The sequence below is a fragment of the Brachyistius frenatus genome, unplaced genomic scaffold, assembly GCF_029030835.1.
Source record: "Brachyistius frenatus isolate BFR_SWC_R1_liver_20210118 unplaced genomic scaffold, ASM2903083v1 Contig_2, whole genome shotgun sequence".
NCBI lineage: Eukaryota > Metazoa > Chordata > Actinopteri > Embiotocidae > Brachyistius > Brachyistius frenatus.
This window is the reverse complement of record NW_027210601.1, coordinates 1,859,419-1,883,311: the sequence shown is the minus strand read 5'-3', so window position 1 is coordinate 1,883,311 and position 23,893 is coordinate 1,859,419. Positions and strand designations below refer to the sequence as shown.

At 43.3% G+C, this 23,893-nt stretch overlaps 2 protein-coding genes across 2 annotated transcripts; both read left to right on the top strand.

Annotated features, from left to right (window-relative positions):
• Window positions 1–390: 390 nt before the first annotated feature.
• On the top strand, window positions 391–11,243 carry ppp1r18 (protein phosphatase 1, regulatory subunit 18). Its single transcript, XM_069699627.1, has 3 exons — window positions 391–603; window positions 1,520–5,530; window positions 8,951–11,243. Exons 2-3 carry the CDS (start codon window positions 1,586–1,588, stop codon window positions 9,071–9,073), a joined length of 4,068 nt encoding a protein of 1,355 aa, XP_069555728.1. The 5' UTR covers window positions 391–603; window positions 1,520–1,585; the 3' UTR covers window positions 9,074–11,243.
• A 1,017-nt stretch (window positions 11,244–12,260) lies between these two features.
• cratb (carnitine O-acetyltransferase b) lies at window positions 12,261–23,658 on the top strand. Its single transcript, XM_069692680.1, has 15 exons — window positions 12,261–12,592; window positions 12,953–13,177; window positions 14,010–14,128; window positions 14,686–14,739; window positions 16,363–16,519; window positions 17,319–17,493; window positions 17,673–17,763; window positions 18,099–18,186; window positions 18,283–18,383; window positions 19,519–19,638; window positions 20,861–20,983; window positions 21,400–21,535; window positions 21,670–21,732; window positions 21,826–21,963; window positions 22,822–23,658. The coding sequence occupies exons 1-15, from the start codon at window positions 12,542–12,544 to the stop codon at window positions 23,023–23,025; spliced, it is 1,845 nt and encodes a 614-aa protein (XP_069548781.1). The 5' UTR covers window positions 12,261–12,541; the 3' UTR covers window positions 23,026–23,658.
• The last annotated feature ends 235 nt before the right edge of the window (window positions 23,659–23,893 follow it).

Below are 23,893 nucleotides of genomic sequence, written 5' to 3'. Positions count from 1 at the left end.
TCCTGCTCCTTCTTCTGTTGGGAGGCACTGGAAGGAGAATCCTGGAATTAAATAGCCCGACCTGAACCAGTAAAGTAGTTTTTTTTTTTTTTTTTAAACGAGAAGGGAAGTTGGCCGCTGCAGGTTAACTCCTGCTGCAGCTCTGCGTCCTGCTGACACCACAGCCCGTTTTACAGCCGCACCCCCCTCTCCACCTCTTTTCCAATTAGCCCTGCGGGACGCAGGGATGAGTCAAGGCAGGGGGGGGGGTTGGTGGCCGGGCAGACGGCTATGCTCTTTAAACGCCTTTTCTTAGGTCCGACAATATGGTGTGCCACTAAACTCTCCTGACGGAATTGAATGTAATTATCGGATTAAAGCGCTGCAGCTCTCAAGCTGGAAATATTTACTACCGACGACGGAGGTATTTTCATGCTCCGGTGCACCGTGAGGTCTTGGAGCGATTTGACTGGGTGGCACAGCGTTTTTAAACCCTCCGTTTTGACAGAATAGATTTATCTGTTCGTTTACGAGATTTACCGTCCTGGAGTGGAGCATTACGCACAAGTGGAGACGTAAAGTCGAGGTGGATACAGGAATATTTTTGCGAAACCTGGAGTTCTGGTAGGTTATATTTAATATTTTCATCGTAATGATTTCACTAACGTTAATTTGATGAATTTTGTGATATCATTTGTTAAAAAAAATTCAAGCTGGTCACACTGGACTGAAACTAAAGCCAACTGTATACTGGCGTTGACAAATGTGTGTGTGGATTTCTACCTTACTATGTTAGTAACGTTTGCAAACATAATTAACTAGATAGGCTGTTATACAGTGGCATGCAGAAGTTATGCACCCCTGGTCTGTTAGTGTGAATAGCTAAGCGAGTAGAGAAGTTACAGATGATCGATTTTTGTTTTGTACAATTTTAGAGAGGAAGAAGAAAGGGGCACCGAGAGATTTGAGCTGTCAGATAACTTTTACCAAGGTTAATTAGCTTGTTAGGTTCACAGTCAGTGGAAAGGCCTGACTGTAGCAATTTCAAAGCTTTATAAATGACTACTTAAACCTACAATCACCAGCCACGGGCTCCTCCAAGCAGATGCATAGCAGTCTGAAAATTGAAAAAGCTGCAGGAGGCTATAACAAAAATCTAAAAGTGTTTTCAGGTAGTTATTTCCTCAGTTCCTAATACAATTAAGACATGTCAGACAGCAGAGTGGAGGTCTAAAAGACGAAGAACAGAACTGCAAGCAGCTCAAAAGGCAAATTAAAACCCCCATTTCAGTGAAAAGAGACTTCATGACGATTTATCAGACTTTGGAGTGCTCTGTTGGACTTTGCAGGGACACCTGCAAAAATATGACCTTCATGGAAGAGCCATCAGAAGAAAACCTTTCTGTATTACTGTACACGCTGAGTTTTGTACAGAGTTGTAGCTGTATTATTTGTCCAAAGTCACATGTTTTGCACTATTATTATCTTAGCTGAGGTTGAGAGAGAAAACTGATTATATTTAACTTTTCCTGTTTTGCAGACGATTCCCAGACGCTCTGAAGAGGAACGCCAACCATTTTGTCCAAAAACTTGCACCTTTTCTGTTATGTCTGTCGCCTCTCTGCCAGAATGGAAACAACTCCTTCTGGAGAAAAAGAGGAGAGAAGAGGAGGAACGGGACAGAAGAGAAAAAGAGGAGGAGGTGAAGTTTGCCAACATGCCCGCCTGGAAGCGAGGGATCATTCAGAGGCGAAAGGCCAAGCAGGAGAGTTTGGGTGACAGGGACAAGGACAGAGACGTCTGCCTGCTGCAGATGGATGTCAGGTCTCCTTCTGACTGCCTGAGTGACACGGACAGCTCTGTAACAGTTTACATGGGAAGCGAACCGCCCCTCAGTCCAGATCCGGGGCTGTGGCTGGATGCGGAGCCCAAACTAGCGAGTCAGGTGTCTGTAGAAACGATAGTTCCAGTCCACGAAAACCCTTTCATTCGCACACAGAGTGCACAGAAGAAAGGCAGAGATGCAGACGTAGGGAATGAACCACAAGTTAAGGAGAGGGATAAATCCAGCCCAAGGAGTCAAGACGGTGAGTCGGGCAGAGTACAAGATATAGAGCTGAAAATAGAAAGGTTTAGGGATAGGAGTGAGGGAAGGGTAAAAGACAGAAGCAGAGACAGGAGTCAAGGAAGAGAGACCAGCAGGGAAGGAGGTGAAAAAGACCAAAGCGAATGTAAAGAGCCAGTTAAGGATGCAGTAAGAGAGCAGGAGTTCCTTAAAATAAAAATAGACATAGAGGAAAAAGAAACCCCCCCACTGCCTGGTTCATTTTCTCCCCAAGTTTCTTGTCTTCGGACCATCCGCGCTGATAACATCATCATCATCGAACAGGACAGGAAAGGTAGTGATGAGAGACGGGCCAAATGGAGGGAGGCGGAGAGGGAGAGGCCTGAGGAGGACCACCAGGGGAAGAGGGGGATGAAGATGGACCTGAGGGAGATCCTGGCCGGGGGAGGGAGCGTCACCGAGATCCGAGCCTCTGAAGTTCTGATCATAAAGCCCTCCAGCCCTGAAGAGAGGAGTGCAGGAGGGAAAGGGAGAGAGGATGGAGAGATGAGGGGCAGCATGGCTGTAAGGAGGGAGAGTATGAGCAGGGAGCTGAGGACAGACATATGCTGGTTGAGAGAAAAAGAGACAGTGAAGGAGAGACCATGGGGTCAGGCCACAGTTATTAATAAAGATGAAAGGAAAGACAGCTCAGAGGAGAGAGGAGGGAGGGTCAGCCAGCTGCTGAGTAAATTCGGAGAGCATCCAAAGCTTCCGTCTCGATCCAAAAGCTCTGATAATTTCCTCCAGCCAGGGAGGAGAAAGTATTCAGGAGATGAAGATTACCAACAATCTGAGGAGAGGAAGGCAGATGGAAAGAACTTCCTTTTGAAAGGTGTGCCGAAACGCTCGTTTAGCTTCTCTGATCGACTCATCTGTGCGAAGGAGAATGGGTTAGGTGACGAAGGATATTATGAGAGGAAAATACTGGAGAGGATACAGGCCGAGAGGGGTGTGGCACCATGGGTAGACGTAGCAACCTTAAGGAAGGAAACCACAGCAAAGATCAAACTGGGTTGCACACGGCTTTTAGACAGAGACCGCTTTGGAAAGCACAGAGATGCACACGCAAAGACTGACGACGAAAAGCCCACGCAGAGGAGAAGTGAGGCAGAAATGTGCAGCCAACACAGGAGTGAAGTTAAGAAAGTCGAACCCGTTGACAAGAGGGCAGCAGAGAAGTTAGGCGACGCTGACGGAGACAAGGGGTTCACTGTGGCGTCTGTTAAAAACATAGAGGGAATATCGTTTGCCAGAAGAGTGCCAATCAGGCAGGATGTGAGAGCACGAGCTGAAAGAGAGGTGAGGCGACTGACAGCTGAGCAGAGTTTGGAGAGGGAGCTGAGCGTAGACAAAGATTCAGAGACAGGAGGGCAGATCGAGGCAAAGGTTTGTGACAAAACTGACTTGCGGAGAGAAGACGAATCGGAAAGCACGATCCCACCGGATACTAGTCATGCCGTTTTTGAATCAGCAGAACCGGTCGATCCGTGTCAGGCTGCTGAGAGTCAGTACACACACGAGTCAGCGTTCACAGATTGCTCCAGTCTACTCTGTACAGTCGCAGAGAGGGCCGCCCATCGAGAGTGGAGTGGTACCGGACCACAAGGACCTTACCTTACGCACTCTGTTTTGTCCCAACACACGGAGGATCTGATTAATAAAATAGAAAAAATAGACTCAACTGTTTATAGCAACAACAGAGGAGAGAGGGCTTTCAAGGCTGCTCATGAAACCACTCAAGAGAGCAAACAGGAAGCGCAAATCTTCAGCGACAGTGAATCAGAGAACCTCATTCATGGCATGACCCCCAGATCTCCAAAAAGGATTGCACCCCTCGGGGTACATCCAAGCACCCTCGAGATTCAAATCCCAACGACGGTGTTTTATGTAGCCGAAGACATGGTGGAGAGAAAAAAGGCTGCGAGTCAAAGCAGCGAGGGGCAAGACGGGGAAGGAGGGCGAGGGGTCGAGAGAGGGGATAGCTGGAGGATCGGAAAACCCTTGAGCCGCATCGAGTCCCTGCGAGAGAAAATCCGACAGAGAGAGCTGGAGAAGTTGAGACAAAGAGAGGCACAGGATGAAGATGGCAGTGAGGCTGCAGTGGTCAGTGATACTCAGACCGCTAGGGACAGGTACGAGGAGAGGGGAACTGAAATAGAGAGAGAGTGGGAAGCTGCAGCTCATATGCAGAAGAGACCATTCAAAGCAGAGAAGGGAGAGGAAGACGCAGCAGCACAGACATCCATGTCTGTGTTTGACGTCACACAGGAAGTCGGTGTGTTGAAAACCTGCCCTCAGCTTCCTGTTTCTGTTCTACACTCACAAGCCATCAGACGAGAGGAAGCGACATGCGGGCACACCACCGCTGCCTCCGAAGATATCGCTGATAACCTGCAGGTATCCGAGGATGAAGACGAGCCCCTGAAACATGGAGAAGAAGAGCTGAGGCGCCACAGGGGCAGACGCGAGAGCACAGAGGAAGAAAAGGAGGAAGAAGAAAAGGAGTTCCCTGATGAGGAGGTAGAGGAACAGACATCGCCTCTCGACCCTGCACAAACTCTCACCCCTTCGCCGCATCAGCAGAACTCCCTCGCAGCCATGAGCCGGATATATAACTTGGAAACGGTAGGTCCGAGATCGGGCTTGTGTTTCAAAGAAAGGACAGCAGACATCTCGTCTTCGGTGCACCTTGTTAAAGTGAAGCCGCTCATATCAAACTCACAGCAGGGGGACGGCAAAGCGCTCGCTGGTGACAACATTTGCGGAGTTCAGACGATACAACGGCAGATAGAGCAGTTTCAATTGAAAGAGCAGGAAGTGCTGAAGTCTTATTCGTCACCAAACATTTCTCTGAAGGACGGAGAGACAAAGGGGCACCAAAGCCCCAGAGGAGTGTCAAAGCACCAGGTAAAGGACGAGGTCAAGACCCAGGAGAAGGAGCAAGAAACACCCGAGCTGAACCCCAAAGTGTTTCCTCAGCGTGTTTGTTCTCCAATATGTCAGCTGAAACAAACGATCAACATCGTCCCCTCATTTCTCAGGAGCCAATCCCCCGACAATTCTCTGAAAGATACAGATTCCACCCCGACCCCCGTCTCCTCCCCAAAGTCGCCATCTCCTGCCCAATCTCCCAGTATCTCTCCCTCACCTTCCCCCTCGCCCACGCTCTTCTCCATCAGGAGCGCCTCCGGGGGCCAAGTGAAGCGAGGCGCCACCATCACAATCACCCCAAAAAAGCACGTGGCAGCGGGAGCGGGAGGATCCACGTCGCGGCACACGGCACCGGGGTCGATCTCCACTAAGACGCCAGCGCAGCAGACGACCGCCGCCGCGGCCGAGCCAGTGAAGAAGAAGTTCCCAACGGCCGAGGAAATTGAGGTGATTGGTGGATATCAGAATCTGGAGAAGTCCTGTCTGGTCAAGAACAGAGGGACCTCGAAAAGGGTGAGTGGAAACTGTGTAGTTCTCTTTGTTTTTGTTTGTCCGCACAAACGATGGTGCCAAAAAGCCACTTTCTCTTTTAATTTCAACATGTTACTGTGCAAAAATGGCAAATTGGAAGATAAAATAATGCCAAAATGTTGAGGAAATCAAGGCCGATTGAAGTTCAGGGCCAGAGTCCAACAGCTGCCGTTACCTGCCTGACGGGCCCTCGTCGTCAAGCAGAATCCCCTTTCACTGCAAAGATTGATTAAGAAGACTGATCACAGAGACCGACCTTAAGCCGGTTAAAGCCTTATCAAGCACGACATGTTGATTCTTAGCCAAACTGATCTCTTTTACCATTTGCCTCTGCAGTTTAATTCTGGGCCGACTTTTGACTTTTACCCTGCAACAATGACTTTCCACACTCAACATCATTACAGTCAAATTCTACTTGTTTGTTTGTGGTTTATTTTTATCAAGAGACACACAAAACCACAAAAAGACAAAGCCGAGTGCTTGTTGATTTTGATTAATTAGAGTAAATTAGTTTAAGCTCCTGCTGAAACAGACCGTTCACGCTATTGTTGCAGTGGAGACAAACATTTTTTTTTTTGTAGGAAACCACATTTACAGACAGCTGAACATCACATGATTGTCTGTGTGAATCCATGCAAGATCACAATGGTGTTTACGGGAATTCAGAGACCGAAACTTCAAATGAATCTCACTACAGTAAAAAGTTTGTTTCCTCTTTTCAACTTAATCTGAATCCAGTTCTGATTTGAGAAAGAGTGGGACACCAGCTCTTATATAATAAAGAGAGGGCAGAGCAGAAATAAACTTTGCCCTTCATTGCACCATCCTGTGGAGTTAAATCTTGCTGTATTGGTGCCTGCTAGAACAATCAGATTGTTGTTGAACTGCTGGTAATTTCCCCCCTTCACTCTGCATCAGAGTCTGTTGCACTGCTTCCTTGTTCCCTCGCACCAATTCTTCCATTTCTGTTGAGTCAGCCCTTCCTACCTCTCAGACAAATCTCTCTTTGTATCTTCTCGGCTGTTTCAGAGCGGGGGTTTGGGTTGTTAAACGGGAGTCACGGCAGACAGTCTTTGACCGCGCTGACCTGCCCCTGTGTGGCGGAGCGTTACGGACAGCAGGCCGACAGCTCTCGGCTTGACGGGGCTGAGACGGAAAGACAAGGGGGTGTAACAGAGAGGGGGACAAAGAAAAAGAATGACAGTTTGAAAGTCACACTGAGAGGATTAAAGGCTTGTTATTTGGTGTGACCAAAAACTCCCTGTCACACTGCATGTTTTTACTCACTTCCTCTTTCAAACACTTCCTCCATACAATAAACCGAGATCGGCACAAGGAAGCGACGTGGTGTCCATTTTTAAATCGGCAAATGCGACTCAGACGCTAAACTGTTGTGTTTTAGGACCATCTGCTTCACAAGGCCCGACTATAGAGTGAAAGAGAAACCTTTAAATCAATTTGCCAGATCTCAAACAGCCATTACTGTGACTTGTAATCAAATAAACAACTAGGTGATCCTTTGGTTTCTCTTCCTGGAGAACAATCATGTAACTTTGTCTTCCCTCCTTCGTCTTATAAGTGCACTCCTCTTTAGCTGCAGTGAGTGATGACCACTGAGTGATTGTCTGACCACCTATCGCTCTCACGTTGATGCCCTTCAGACTGCTTGACGTAACCCCCCCCCCCACCTCTGAACCACACCATCATGTCACAGAGGGTGGTGACCTGCCTCCCCCCCTCCCGTCTTCCTCGTCCTCTTCCTCCTCCTCCAAACATTACGGCAGCTTTCGTTCTCTCACATTAAATTGAAGGTTCTGTCTGACAGTTTTGTCCAAATGCATCTATTTTTTTTTCCCCGTAGTTTTTGTCTTTAAGCAGTCCCACATTTATTTTTGAAAGCACGAGTTTCTCCCACTAGGATGTAACTTGACATGACTTCATAAACGCGCCTCTTTCCGTCTCTTTTCCTGCTACCCTTCTCCGTGTCTCACTGGGTGCCTCTGGTGTCCCGTCGCGTTAGCCCGGCTTAATCGGGTTCAGGGAGGGAGGATTAGCCTCCTGTGCCTTAGCATGGTTCGGCCAGCCTCTCTAATGCAGAGCTATTATCTGCACTCCTCTGCAGACAGTCAGGGTGAGGCAGCAACATGCGGATTGTGTCTGCACCTCTGGGTGTGTTTACTGCATGTCTGGGCCTCGCAGCTGAGCTGCTGTCATTATATGACACGCTGTGGATGTGCTGCTGTTTCCTGTCGGGTTTGGGGCGTGTGTTTACACCACGCCGACTGTTGGGTCAACAAACATCCATCAGTCCGCGCCGAGAGCGCCGCAGGGCCTCATTCTCCTGTTCGACAGTTCAAGAGAAGTCGTAAACCAGAACTCGTGTTCAGTTTCTGCTTCCGCGTCTGAATAAGCATCATAATCACGAATCAATAGAAGTGCACCAAGTGTTCAGTCAGTAAGTACTTCTACACAGGGAGTATTTCTGCAGGGTTAAGCCTCGTGCTGTCAGTTAACATTACAGTGACAGCGTTACAAACACCTCACAGAGACGGACTCAAACTCTCTCCAGTGTCTCTGACCTGTGTTTACATGCCGACCATGTAAGCACACGTCAGGAGGAAATAAACTGCTCTTCAGCCCCGACCTTATTTTACTTGCTATGATCATATTTACTATTTTGATTTTAAGGCTTTATTTTGATTAATTTCATCATGAAAACAATATAATAATAGAAACTAACTGTGTTTGAGACAACTTACTAACATGGCAGCCATATTATTATTAAGCAAACTTGTGTTTTAGTTTTTACTTAAGGATCTATTTTAACTCCTGATATCTAACTTGTGCAGCAGTGTTGTGAGATCAGTAAAGTCACTAATAAATCAATCACTGGCTTTGAGGTTCAGTGTGCAGGATGTGAGGGGACCTGTCCTCAGAAATGTATTTTCATTAACTTGGAAAGAGCCCTTCGTATATACATATGGAGCGGGTCCTCTTCCACAAACCAAACATTAGCTTTAGATAAGGCCGTTCACGCTCCTCACGAGTTTCGTGGCCACTATAGATTCTCGTGAATGCTTGGACGGGGAGGGTGAGACGAGGCAAGGACTGTTCGCCCGGTTGCAATTTGCAGTTTCACCCCTAGATGCCACTAAATCCTACACATCGCTTCCTTCACTCCTCGAAAGAATTTGATGGCATTTTTTTTTTGCCTTCAGTTAGTAGACGACAGCAGAGATACTCCAAGCGGCCTCAGCTCAGTACAGAGCAGATTGTAGACACAAAACACACAGCACGCTGTGAAGGTTGTTTAATCTTATTTTTCTCAAGGAAAGTTTGAAAAGTTCTGATTTGCTTCACACAAGGTAACACCTAAATATGTTTCCGTCCTTACATTTGCAGGGGAAGGTGTGTTTCGACGAGGACCGGCTGGAGCAGGTGTGCGAGTACCCGTCAGAGACCTTCATGCTGGCGTTCGGCCCCCACGCCCACGACGCCGAGGATGGACAGGCTGCAGGGAGATGAGGCACAGGAGGAGGAAGGTACAGTGGAGGGAGGAGCGGCGGTCTTGTTCAAGAGCACGAAGAGCATGGGGATTTCAACGGGACCGCGTCTAAGAGTGGGTCAGTCTCACCCCCTCCTCAAAAAACACAAAGTGTAGTGAAGTCGTTTTCAACATGTCTTACAGATGTCTGCGCTCTCCTGAGAAACTCTCTGTAGGATTTCACTCAGGATCAGAAGGGGAAGTTGAAGTATATGGTCACTGTGTTATCGGCACAGAAGAGGGCAAGAGTGCCTGAACTTTCCTCTGGATAAGGCTGGTGATACTCTGCATTTTTCGTACAGTCAATAAATCCGACAGAAAGAGCAACAGCAATAGTTATCAGTGAGCCACAGCGTTGCACTGAGTGATATATTTCTTCTTCGTGAAGAAGGTGGACACTAGCTTTTCTTACATTATCCCACATTTTCTTTAATAAGTTTAAAAATCCCTCCAAATCAGCAAGCTAAGTGTCAGTTAGCACACCTTGGTGCTAACGGGACTGTAAAATTATTCAGACAGATGTATATTTGTGTCTGTCTCACGATAGTGTCAACAGTGTTCCTGTGTTCAACCGGAGTTGAAGTAGTTTCCAACAGAAGAGGTTGAATGAAAGTAAATGGTTGAACAAAGCTGACAAGCTTGTATGCTTCGTTTGCTCTTTCAGGACTCTAATAATAAGTTCATCAAGTTGAGACTGAAACAAATTCCACCAATGTTTTTTTTTTTTTAGGGTTTGGTCTTTTCATACAATTTGTTGACAGCAAGAAAAACAGAATAACAGCAGTCTTTTCCTTTCAATTGAAAAACTGACCACTTTTCATAGTTTTCTAAATAGTAGTAGGTTAGCAGTGTGGGCAAGCTCAGCAAATCCAGGAAATGAAGATTGAAACTTGGAGTAATTGTAAAACAGTTAAATCTGATAATTACTGGAAAACAAATTGGAAGGTATAGTTACATTTATGGCCCTCAAAAGCCGTAAATGTCAGTTAGTGAATGAGAAGGTCCCAAAAAGCAAAATATAATCAAAACAAAAATCACAGATTCACAGTATTTACCTTCCATCTCCATCTCTCTGTCTTCCAGATGAGTCTTGACCTTGGTAGAAGCCTTCGCCAAAATTGAACCATTTGATGAGGTCACCAACATTTTATTAAAATGTTGTGATTTTTATTGTGTTTGGATTCATTTGAATTGTGTTTGTGGTGTCTTGTTTTGTCTAGCATTCAGGATGAATGAGTGAATCAATGTTTGGTTTATGCAGTTGATTAAAGGGACATAACTGTGTTTACTGGTGGAGACATCACTTTGTTTATTTTCAGGGAAACTGAAGGAACAATTGTGAACGTATACGTTTGGTACGTGTGTTAAAAAAGGCTTAGGGTCAGATGTGCTCTGCTGGGCAATGAAGGATCACTTGTCTATGCAATATAATAAAACATATTATATTTTTTAGGTAATATATTTGATAGTTTCTTCTGTGTTAGTCTTTCTAAATGTATGTCAGCACTGCCCCAGCACAGAAAAAAGACTCTGTGATATTTATATCATCTGGTTTCATGTGCCTGCTGGATTTGCCCATAGAGATGATATGAAGATCAGTTAATGTAGATATTTAATTTTCCTTGTCTAAAGCCTTTCAGAAAAACCTCCTCTCAGCAGGTGTTGTGTTGTGTAAACGAGATTTGGTGCAATGTGTGAGTTAATGCAGATATGTATTTTATTTTATTTTTTAATTAAGGTTTTAATGGAGCCTTACTGTTCACAAAAACAACTCTGGTAACAGTTCAGCTAACACGCATAGATTTAAATAAAGGTTTTATTTTGTTATTCTCATCATGTGGAAGTAGAGAATGAGTGGAAGTCTCTAAGAAGAAGATTTTATGACATTAACAACTCAATTCACAGATTAACGTCATCATATTACAGTTTATATCTGACTTTTGGCTGTTCTACATTTGTAATGTTATACAAAGTATTTCTTTTTTGTAAATTAATGTTTTAATTGGTAAAACAAGATGAAAATTTTGTGCAGATATTTTTTTTCTATGACTGTTGAAGAAGCTGGCTTCCAGAGAAAAGAAATCTAATAAATATATAAATAAATATTTTTGTCCCCTCTTTGTGTTTGTCTGCCATTTCGTCCTTTGATCAAAATTATAGTCAAAATGTATTTCCAAGCAGACGCAGTTCAGGAATTGAATAATGAATATGATAAATACTATAATTTAGGTCCAAATATTATAAATATATGACATAAAGAGAAATCAAAACTTCATGTTTGACCTTTCAAACAAGCACTTCACAAAACAAACTCACCACACTGTTTTTTCTGTAGTTATGCTGGAGTTTTCGGTTTCATTACATGATCTTCTTTAGTGGATTTCACACTTGTCAATGTTGAACATTTTTATCTGACATAGGCCTATATTGAAAAATATCATCTACAATTAATTACCTCAGAAATCCCACACCCCATTCCTATCCTAAAAACACAAAGTTTGTATTTTGTAAGCTTTATTTTATGAATAGTAGCTATACAACCAATAAATTCAAAAAATATAGATGTAAAAGATCATTTTAGAGGAGGAAAAACAAACTGTTAAGGCCATGAAATGCTTAGTGGTTTAAAGTCTTTTATCTAATATTTTATTATAAGAGCATGAAAGAAAGTTTGGGTTTGAGTGAAAACCTGAAATAATTTAACTTCCTTTGACAACTGTAACTTTATCCCAAATAATGTATTTTTTATTACATTATTTATTGGTATAAACTCTTGTCTGTTAAATATTGTCCTTTGCCCAATTTAAGATATTTTGATTTACTCTATTTTAAAAGTTGTTTATTAAAACAAAAAAAAAGATCTCTGGACAACATCTTCACAGATGTTATTTTATAGCCTATTTTTACACGTTTTTTTCCTTACCTGATCTTTAATGTGAAAACGATATTAATTACACTTTCATAAACTTCACAAGAAGTATTGTTTTCTTCTATTTATCCGCCACACTTGATGTGTTTGGTTGTGCTGTTTGCTACTTTCTCCGTTAAAGTTTATGAAACCTCTCATTTTCTGCACTCATGACGTGGCTATTGAGGCGTAATCTGCGGACGGAAGCGGTACTGCAGCTACAATTTGCGCCTCGGTCACGTAGCTGTTTACGGAAACAGTTTTACGTCAGCACGTGTGCAGACTTTTCGTCTGCCACAGCCTGGTACGTGTGTTTCTGCAGGTGAAAGAAATAACACCAAGAAGGGAAACGGCGTTTAGTTAGATTACGCGAATGAGTTCAGAGTAGCGTCTGTCGAGCGATGAGGACCGTCGTCCCTCGTGGAGAAGTCGGAGGAGGTCTGGGCTTCATGTAGGCGATCAGTGCAAAAACTTCTCTTGAGTTTAAAGGCGCTTATTGTGTCCTACGTGCGACACAGAGGAACTCTTGACCCGAGGAAACATGATTTTCAGGAGAATTCACGCAGGGAACTGCAGCGCATGGCTGTCTCGGGTGAGTCGACTTTTGGTTTTGAAGTCTTCCTGAAAGCGCTGTTAACTGTTGACGGATTGTGGTTTTGTGCTCACGAAGAGTGTACTTACTGCAGCAGCGGAGCCATTAGACGAATAAGAAGCAGCAGATCTTGTTTCCATTTGTCATATCTTTCACACTTCCTATTTTTGATCCGCCCCGCAGTCGCGCCCAAACTTTTATTTGCCGTTTGGTGAAACTCTGGTGGAAGTACCCGGCGCTGTGCTGACATGTTGACGAGTTTGCTGCAGCAGCAGTACAATTCAACTGAACATTTGATTTCATTTCTTCCTTCATTTAAAAGAGTTTGCAGTAGTGTCCTCTCTATATCCCTCCCTGCAGGTTTCCTTGAGGCAGGAGCTGTGTTGCTTCTACTCCGTGCCCCCCCAGCCGGTGCCCCCTCTGGCCCAGACCCTCCAGGGCTACCTGAGGGCCCTGGAGCCGCTGCTGCCCCCCGATGAGCTCAATCACACCCGCAAGATGGTACAGGTGTTCGGCAAGCCGGGCGGTCTGGGTCCGCAGCTGCAGGAGGGGCTGGAGAGGAGAGCCAGACTCACCAAGAACTGGGTGTGTCTCCACTGTCTGTCTGTCTGTCTGTCTGTCTGGGAATGAGGTGGAGATACCACATGGGTGGGCATATCATTTAATATTGAACAGATTGGGCTTCAAAACAAAGTACTTCCTGCTTTTCCCCTCTCGTATTGACAGAAAAAAAAAAACTCACATCAACCTGAAAACATATATAAAAACGCATATAAGTCTGAATAAATGAATTAATCTTGTGATATTTATCGACATTCTAAACAAAAATGCCCCCCCCCCCAAAAAAAATTGTTTTCTTGTAATTTTGTGATATTATATTTAATAATTTGTGGGTTGCAGACTGTTGCTGTGCTCAAGATCTGTCTTTTATATTAATAAACAAAAACATAATTGAGTAATTAAGAAAAAGATCTGTAAATTAATCTGTAGCCTAATAAAAAATATATATATATATACTGAGCAGGTTGTGGACAAAGCACACACTTTTACAAACCTAAAATTGTGTTTACTTAGCCAACGTACTTCGAGTGTGGACATGTATAAATATATTTTAAAAGTTTTGTGTTAGAGACAAAGTTCAAATTCATGTATTTATACTACACTTTTCAAAACAAAAGTAACAATTTGCTTCAAAATAACAGCATTTATTCCATCAGTTACCAAAGCAGGCTAAGAACGTGCAGTGGTTATTGAAATATTTGAGATATTAGCAGCAAACAAACAAGTGAGACATAAGACAGTCTCCTATAATGAATCTGACCTCAGTCTTTCTAAAATGTGCACATCATTGCTGTGGTTTTGTTCCCACAGTAAAGTTCAGAGCTGATTTCTCTGTCCGTGTGCGTCTCCCCTGCAGATCTCGGACTGGTGGGTGCAGAGAGCGTACTTGGAAGTCAGACAGCCTCTGCCTGTGCATTCGAACCCAGCCATCTCTCTGCCCAGAAGAGATTACAACGACTGGAGGAGCCAGCTGGTGTGAGTCCACACATACTGATGTGGTGGCACCGCAGAGGAGCTGCCATTGGCTTGTCCAGTGTCAGCCCTGGAAACACCTTTCTAAATGCATTTAAATATTGAGGTGGTGGGTTTAAGGTGCAAAAAACACATGACCACTCATGTGACCCCTTGTTTAATTTGAGTAGTCGGCGTGAATAGGTATTTTAACGTATCAAGAAGAAAGCCAATTGTTTGGATTTCTTCTTCTTCTTTTGATTTCTTGCTGCTGCCACCCACTGGTTAAAAACTAAAACACATTTGGTCTTTGCAAACAAATGGCCCAAGTTGCTGCTGTCAGGATTGAAATGGCTCCGTTTTTGTGAAATTCTTTGAGGTTTCCACCTGAAAAACCTCGAAACTTTCGTCTGCTCTGTCGAGCGTTAATAATCTCTAGTTTTTAGTGTAACAAGATATTTGATGCCTCGAGCTGGTTTGACTGAATATAAATAGTTTATATTGTGCATATACGCAAGTTGAGTTTTAGAGCTGGAAATCTGTTACACAATATTAATAATAATATGTTTGTTTCCACTCAGGTTTGCATCTAAACTGATCGCAGCAGTTCTGGACTTCAAGGCCAAAATCAACACGTAAGTTTAATTTTCTTACGGAGCTGCAATCAAATAAACAACGCAGTTAACTGATTGTGTTTGTAGCAAACTTCCGACAGCATTGTCGCAAACATAAAATCAGCAGCAGCTCCCACTTTGTTTTGAAGGTTGAATTTGATAAGAACACTAGTTCTTTAGTAAAAGTCATGATACCACAGTGGAAAAGTATTCTTTAAGAGGAGCTGTCCTGCATTCATGGTCTTGTAAGCCAGATGTAATTTAAGTTGTATATTAATGTATTATAATTGAGTCCTTACAAAAAATATTTCAACCTTCTTTTTATTTTGTTTTAAACAAAAATATTTAAAAAAGGTTTCAGTAACGAGTAACATCATGTTTTAGAGGCTTATCATCGACAGCTATCTGCAAAATATAGAAAACGAGATGTAGCTACAAATGTCAGATAAAAATAGTGGAGTAAAAGTAGAATGTTTTTCTCAAAATGTAGTGGAGTCGAAGTATCAAATGCTTTAAAATGGAAATACTAGATCTGGTACTTCAACTTCCCACATTTAATGGTGCACTGTTCATTTTGTCAGCTCTGTGTGGATGAATACAGTAAAACACACTATCCATTACAAGCAAATTAAACCAGCTTCTAATAATTATCTGCTACAATCATGAGAGCTGGTTATTAACTATGGAGGAACCAGCTGTTGTCAATCTTTGTTGAAATGCTGCAGTAATCCTCCGATGACTTTTGAAGCTGTGGTCACTTTTACTAGCTTCTATTTCTGTGCTGTGTGCTTCATCCCGGCTGGCGTCGCCTTCTGTTTTCGCTGCATGAAATTTATCTGTGTCTATATTTATTTCCCTTGCAGTGACTGTAACAGTATCTGCGGCGCATCACTGAAATGTCGCTGCAGCTGTTTCCGATCCTACCCGAGTGAAACGTTAGACGTAAACGGACTGTTTCAGATCGAGCAGCAGTTCAATGCCGTTCCTCAAATCAGGATATTTGTGATAGTTTTGTTAGCCGATAAACTTCAAACCTCCAGCCACTAAAATCTAAAGTGTGTACTCGGAGTTTAGTACAGTACGTAAATATCAGCATAAAATGGGCATTAGAGTGCTGAGTAAACAGCAGTGGGCCTAATATTGATCCCTGAGGGACACCTTTATCAATTATCTGAGGACGTTATTCGAAACCAGCAGCAACAGTTTAAACTCTTACCGGGGAGATAAGATTCGAGCCTGTTGTCATCAGAAACACTGAACCCCGCAGAGAGCAGTTTATTTAGCAAGATGTTTGGATCAGTGGTATCCGAAGTCTTTGATAGATCTACGAAAAGTGCAGCGCAGTGTTGATTTTTATCAAGTGAGTTAACAGTGTTTATTGACAGCAGCAGTTCTTGTGCTTAGAGCAGGTCTAAAGCCGGTCGACTGCAGCCAAAGGAAACTATTATCTTCCAGGAGCACGTGCAGTCGTGAGTTATCGAGTGATTGTAGGATTTTGGACGAACAGGGCAACTTTGATTTACTGTAATTGTTCAGTGTCACCACCTTAATTTGATGGAAACGGTTCAATTAGATCATCCTTTATTCATTTATGAACCCAGGAAATAAATGAATTGAGTTTGTTCCTGTGTTTTCCCCCGTCAGTGGGCAGCTGCCGGTGGAGTACATGCGAGGGAAGCCTCTGTGCATGGAGCTCTACCCGCTCCTCTTCTCCTCCTGCAGGATTCCCGGCCCCAAACACGACTACATTTCCCACTCCCGACGCCCGGCGACGCACATCACCGTCGTCAGGAACTACCAGGTGGGTTGTTCCGTCAGACTGCAGAGGACGCTGTCAGATTGGTGTTTTCTCTCCTGTTGTTGGCTCGGCACCAGATCATGTCAGGTCTTGTGTGCAGTCACACCTTGTTTTTTTTGCTGCCTGTTTATTAGGTGCCTTAAGACCTAAACCATTTACAGATGCAGATGTAAGCAGAAGTCACGAGACCGCACAGAAGTCCTTTTTATTGGACATTGAGGTTGTTTTTTTTGCAGCGGGTTATACTGTGAGGTTAGAGATTTTGGCAGAAAATGGAGAATGGAAACAAATCTAAATGGAGTTGTTTTAACTTGAGCCTCATTGCCTTCTGTCTTCTGTGTGTACCCGTCTTCATATCAGGGTATAAATGTGAGAAATGGTTAATGTGAGCGCCGTTCCTCACTTTTCTGTGGACATTTTTGTGGCGGTTTTGTACTTTAAACTTAAAGTATATTTTACATGAAAAATAGGTCTATGTTTCTTCTATTTCTTGGATTCTGTTAAATTTGGAACACCGGATCCAATAGGTGGCGACGAAAGTAGAGATGTTTTTTTTTTTGTTTTTTTTGTAAAAGTCTGGTGAATTCAGTGAGGGAGAAATTAATCACTATAAAGATGTTTATTTTGAGAACAACATGCTGTGTAAGACACTCTGTATCTTAAACACAGCAGTGTGCAGGGAACTGTTTTTACTATTTAGATCCATATTAGAGAGAGTAGATGTAAAAAGCTTCATCTTTACATCATCTCCTGATATATCTTCTGACCGGTGCCTCTCGATGCGTCTCCCTCCTGCTGCTAGTTCTTCCAGCTGGATGTTTACAACAGCGACGGCTCGCGGATGACGGAGAGTCAGATCCACGCGCAGCTGCTGAGGATCAGATCTCAGTCCTGGAAGACGGACAAAGAGCCGATGGGCATCCTGACCAGCGAGCACCGCCACACCTGGGGAGAGGCCTACAACCGCCTGCTGAGAGGTAGATCACACACACACACACACACACACACACACACACACACACACACACACACACACACACACACACACACACACACACACACACACACACACACACACACACACACTCCTATTACGGAGAATTTACAACTATACTGTCACTGTAAAATGTTGGTGGATTTTCTCTGTGTTACTCAGATAAACTAAATAAGGAATCAGTACGGCTGATAGAGACGGGACTTTTCTCCTTGTGTCTGGATTCTCCAGTCATGAGGATATCAGATGAGAAGTATGCACACACACACACACACACACACACACACACACACACACACACACACACACACACACACACACACACACACACACACACACACATTTCTGTGTTTGCTAGATTTGTTGCGTAATCCCCGCGGTGTTCAGATATCATTGTGTCATCTGTGAAAGTTTGGCAACAATGTACAATTGCTACTTCCCCCTCTGGCAGATTTGTCTGTGAAGTTTGTGACGCGTAAAAAAAAATTCCTGTCTGAGATCTTGAATAATGACTTTTTGAACTACTTTATATATCATTTTTGTTTTCTTAGTTTGATGTTCTTGTTTTGTTCCAACTGTGGCTGATAGGTATGCCAGTCGCAAGGCAGCACAGATTCTTCACGGAGGCGGGACGTTCTCCAACAGCGGCAACCGCTGGTTTGACAAAACGCTGCAGGTGGGAAATAATCACATATTGGAAGGGAAGCTATGTTTAGACCAGCCGGTGCAGTGTTTACAGCGGGCCGACTCCCGTGTGTGTGTGTTTGAGCAGTTCGTGGTGGGCGAGGACGGCTCGTGGGGTCTCCTGTACGAACAAGCCACGGCTGAGGGTCCGCCCATAGCAACACTGCTGCACCACATCCTGGAGTACTGGTGAGACGGAGGGTTGATGACGAGACACGACCACCTCCACCGTGGAGATTAGTAGAGCGTGACAGGCACCAAATGTCAGAGGGTTTCGTTTTTGGCGTCGGTAACAGTCGGAGTCGATCGAGGGGGAAAAAAAAAAAAAAAAAAAGAAGCCGAGCCAACAAAACTGAGAAACTAACTGGAGTCTGTGTTGTTAATGAATTATAATCACGGAAAGGAAATAAAGGCATTTCTTGTTTACAGTGTCATTATAGCCTTCATATGGTCATTGTACATAAATACAATAACTCACTAGAAACCCATAAAATCTCTGTTTAAAAGTGAATTTAATGCTACACACATCCTTGCTTTGATTTCCTTTCTTTTTTCAAGCTACCTGTGATAAATTACTGTTAGCGCTGTTAATCTAATATGACGCATTTTCCTGTGAGAAACGACAGCTAATAAGAGTGATAAAACCTCAAGTAGAGATAAGTGACGGGTTTAAAGCACAAAAGTCCGCTCGCGCAATCCTGCATTAAAAACGAAACGCTAATGTCGGCACGGTGTTAGCCGAGAGCACTGACTCTCATTCTGGTTGTTGTTTTGTAACATTAGCATGAACCAAAATCCTGCACGCAGGATGAAGCCCGCTGACTTTAGTTTTAATCTTGTGCAGCCATTCGATCGCTTTACTGTTTTATAACCAAATACATTGAACAGGATAAACATTAAACCTCGCTGACATCAGCACGCTGTTGTTAACATGTTGAAATTCTACATTTAACTACAACCTCACAGGCCGACCAGCAGAGCTGCAAACATCTGGTCTTGTTTTTTATTAATTATCTTTGCTGGTAAAAAAATTCTATCTTTTTTTTTTTTTTTGGTAGCACGCGAATCAAATTAACTTTAGACACCGCTGAAATGAAACTTGTCTATTAAAGTTAAACGTATTCTGTTTAAGCCAGTGGCTGTTTAGGCGGTGCTGAAGCTGCTTCTAAATGTCTCGTTATAAAACAGTTGTAAACACATTTAGCCAAATTACACAGTGATAACTCCCACAGTATAAATATCTGTTATAATGAACGTGGAAAATAGCTCTACTTCTGCTTCACATTCTCATGTCTGGGTATTTTGTGTTTTTCTTTGTCTGCAGTGAGAAACCAGACCCAAAGAGAGCGCCTCTGGTCCCGCTGCCGATGCCCAAGAAGCTCTACTTTCACATAGACCGAGAAATCAAGAGGGACATAGAGATGGCAAAACGTAACCTCGACATGTAAGAGCCAAATTTCGTCTCTTACGCGTGCTCTCGTGAACAGGGTGGGTTAAACTGACCTCGCTGCACAGTTTGCACTCAATGTTTGCTTTTGCTTGGAAATCCAACAAAGCTGGAAAGAACTTGCTCTGAAGTGCCGTAAAGCCACAGGAGCATAAACACGTTTATCTTCTCTGTGTTTGTAACCTTTGTGAAAATAATGCGCCCATTGACTTTAGGAATCACTCAGATTCATTCTTTCTATCCAGCAGTCCCTGACCACAATGCAAACACAAAGCCTTCAGACACTGCTGCATACATAAGCTCAGAGCACGCTTAAATCATTCAGCCGCCAAAATCTAAGAGAGGAACGAAGCTCTTTCTTATATAAACTGTGGATTTGAACAGGACAGATGTTGCCTCTGTTAAAAAAAAATACCTGTCAGAATTAAGATGTGTTGAACTCAATGAAACAATGAGCAGTTTTAGTCCCACTGAAGCATATTATAAACACTATGTAAACACATTAATGTGGTTATAAGCGGGTTTAAATATTTCTGAATGTTTTTGTTGACCACTATAGTGTGGACACCTGCTGTGAACAGATAATGTACAACATTACAGTTGTTCATAGGAAAATGTCCTTAATATCTGCTTAAAACTACATTAAAGTGTATTTAAAAGATACTATATATAAAAACACGTAATATGATGACTTAAACTAAAGAAAATCTCTAACATGTACAATACTAAAAGGTGAAACATGCTGAAAGATGTCATAATGACATTGTTTCTCCAGCTAAAAGTGAATCAGACAGCTTATTCTTGTTCCTGATGACATGCTATCATCAACAGTCACAGAAGTCCTTATATGATGGTAAATGAAAAGGTTCAAAGACTATTCCCTGTTGCACTGCGGAGTGATGTGCACGTAGCGGGGAAGCTATAACCTTCATGAGTAAATATTCCAACTTTGATCACTCGATCAACGTTATCAACTAAATTACACAAGTTTTTGTGACCACTTCCTGCTTTATAGCTTCTCCCTGCTTCGTGCGTAACAGGAGCAGCCTCTACACTTGATGATCCACCCTCGTAAACGACCCCCGAGATGCGACCTGATCAGGTCTTTTATCTGATGAAAGCCATGAGATGTGTCCGAAAGCTCCGTAGTAGTTAGTAAGTGAACCTTGACCATCGAGTTGCATCACAAATTTAAATTTATGCTTGATATTTCCTGTAGACTGATCAACGACCTCGACGTCAACGTGTTCAACTTCAAGGTGTTTGGAAAGGAGCTTCCGAAGCAGCACAAACTGAGTCCGAACTCTTTCATCCAGGTCGCCCTGCAGCTCGCCTACTACAGGTTGGTGCCGGTGATGTCAACTTCAGCACATTTACACACAAAAAAATCTCGTTGTTGACGTTATTAAAAATCCAGTATTAGAAGCCATCACTCTTGTTATTGAGCATTCCAGGAGTTCTATCAAGTGCTTTTTCAACTTAAGGGGGGTCAGTGACAATCAAGTCTTTAGGATTGGATATTTATAGAAATGATCTCTTATTTTAGCATCAAGTGTTTAAAGTATCTTTAGTAATAGAAAATAGAGACCAAAGGCCCCTTTGTGTATGCGTAGGTTAATTCATGGTTTTGATGCAGACACGGTTCCACTCATTCGACAACTTTTGGCTTCCTGCAACTACAATTTTAGTCTGTTACATAGATGCAGAGATGCACCTGAAATTAGCAGCGCTGTCTCTCACAGTCCTTCTTTCCAACAGAGTCCACAGCGAGGTCTGTCCAGTCTGTGATATCGCCTCTCAGAGGATGTTTCGAGGAGGAAGGACGGAGTTCATCCGCTCGCCCACAAATGAGGCGCTTAAATTCATTCTTGCCTTTGATGATCCGTCCGTGTCGGTGAGAAACGCAGTCTCCGTCAGTGAAATGTTCCACTGTAACTCGCAGAAATCGTTCTGGCTTGTTCACTTAATTTAATATTTGGGAGAGGTTTTGTCTCCTGGAATCACTGTGGTTTTTTTTTTTTGTTGCAGCGGGAAGCAAAGCTAGAACTGTTGAGGAAAGCTATCGATGCCCATGCAGCTCTGACTGAGCAGGTAAATACCAAATGAACTTGAATAAACCGCTTTTGCCAACTTTTTTTTAATTTTTTTTTATCTAACTCTCACCTTCTTATCTCTTCTGTTCAGGTAGTTCGAGGACACGGTATTGACCGCCACCTGCTGGGGCTCAAGCTGCAGGCCATCGAGCAGGGACTGAGCATCCCCAAAATCTTTATGGACACAGGTTTCGGCCTGGCAACGCACTGGAAGCTGCGGACCGGACAGGTGTGTGTGTGTGTGTGTGTGTGTGTGTGTGTGTGTGTGTGTGTGTGTGTGTGTGTGTGTGTGTGTGTGTGTGTGTGTGTGTGTGTGTGTGTGTGTGTGTGTGTGTGTGTGTCATTGTTGCAGAAGGTGTTTACACTGTAGCTCAACAGGAAGTGAGAATTTATTTCCATGATACAGTGATACATGGGGGGAATTTTGTATCAGATGTTTTCCTGCAATGGATATTTATGAATCTGTAATTTCCTTGCTTTTACAAGTCAAAACACTTTTACAGTGGTGTCACATGCTGAATACTCCTGTGCTGGGTTTTTTTTTTACATTCTGTTGAAGTCAATACTTCTCTTTTACTTTTCACCCTTTATTCCCTCAAGACAGTTTAACTTTAAACATTTACACAGTGTAATGAATAATAACCTGAGGTGAGCACCTCTGTTGTCGTACATGATGTTTTAATCAATCTGTAATACGGGCGGATGAGGTGACGCCAGCAGGATGGAGAGAGAAATCTTTTTTGAAAATTTTCATCCTGGTTTTATCATGTCAATGCGCTAAAATAGTTCTGAATTTATAATAATGATTATTTTCCTTGTGATCTTCGGGACATTCTTCTTTTGTTCAGTCATTCCATTAGAAGGGGCAGTTCTGCAGAAACAATGAGATGTGTTGGGTCGGTGTGATGTGGTCTCTGTTTTAAACTACCGGCAGTATCATGTCATTATAACATTATAACAGCTGCTAAATGGACCTTAAAGACAAACATTTTAAACTTGTATTGTGATTTGGATTTCAGCCACAACTCCCAGTCCTGGTATCAAACACTTCTGCGTTCACACATGTTCTCCCCTCTTGTCCCTTCAGATACCTGCGAACACAGACAGCGTGATGTGTTTCGGGCCCCTCGTTCCTGACGGTTACGCCGTGTGTTACAACCCCCAGGGGGACCACGTCCACTTTTCCATCACCGCCTTCAACTGCTGCGAGGAGACCAACGCAGAGACGTTAGCTCGCACTCTGAAGGAGACCTTGTGTCACCTGCAGGAGCTGCTGCAGCCTCCTGTGTAGAGCTGCTGCAACCTGCGACCGACAGGATGTACCCACTCTTCAGCGGATAGCAGAGACTCTTCAGAAGTCTGCATCAGGCTTGTTTTTGCAATGCATGCCGCTCGTAACCCTTCACTAGAGCAGTTAGTTCTGAATGAGCCTGAAAGTTGAACTCTGAAGGTGCTTTTGATGCTTTCTAATGCGTTGGTGAAGCAATAAATCTTTTTCTGTGCAATTAAATTGCATTATCAACGCTACGGTTTGAGAAATCTGATGCTTCGGTGTCTCTGAGTGAAAGCAAAACCTGACACTCTGGCATTAATCAGAAGCCAAAGCATAAACTAACTGCACTTCTTTCACAAATCATGAGATGACTAGTAGCCTTCTTGTACCTTCTACACAGAATGAATGTTTTTTTGTTTTTTTTTGGTATTTTGCAAATGTTTTGAAGCTCTTTGATTTTGCAGGTTAACAGAATGTGTTTGAAATGGACCAAAGGACCGTGTTAATGGTGACAACGCAAAGAAACGACAGATGTTTGTGTCTTTTTGAGCACTTAATGTTCAGGATATGTTTGGAAGGAGGTTTGGCCCGAGTGAGGTATGTTGTTCTCCTGTCAGCCTGACGGACCGGCTAATAAATTCTGTAATCACATGACTCCTTGTTTGAATGCTTTGTGTGTGTGTAAGAAGGTGTGTCGGTGATGAGGTAACATGAGTTTGTTTTGACTTGATCACTGTACAGTTAAATAGTTGTACAACACATACCTTCTTATAACAGACTATTCCACTGGGTTATGTACAAATTATGATCGAACACAAAATATCAGACTTTTTCAGGGATGTAGTGATAAATCCTGGACTTATTTCAGTCAGTTACAGTCAGTTTT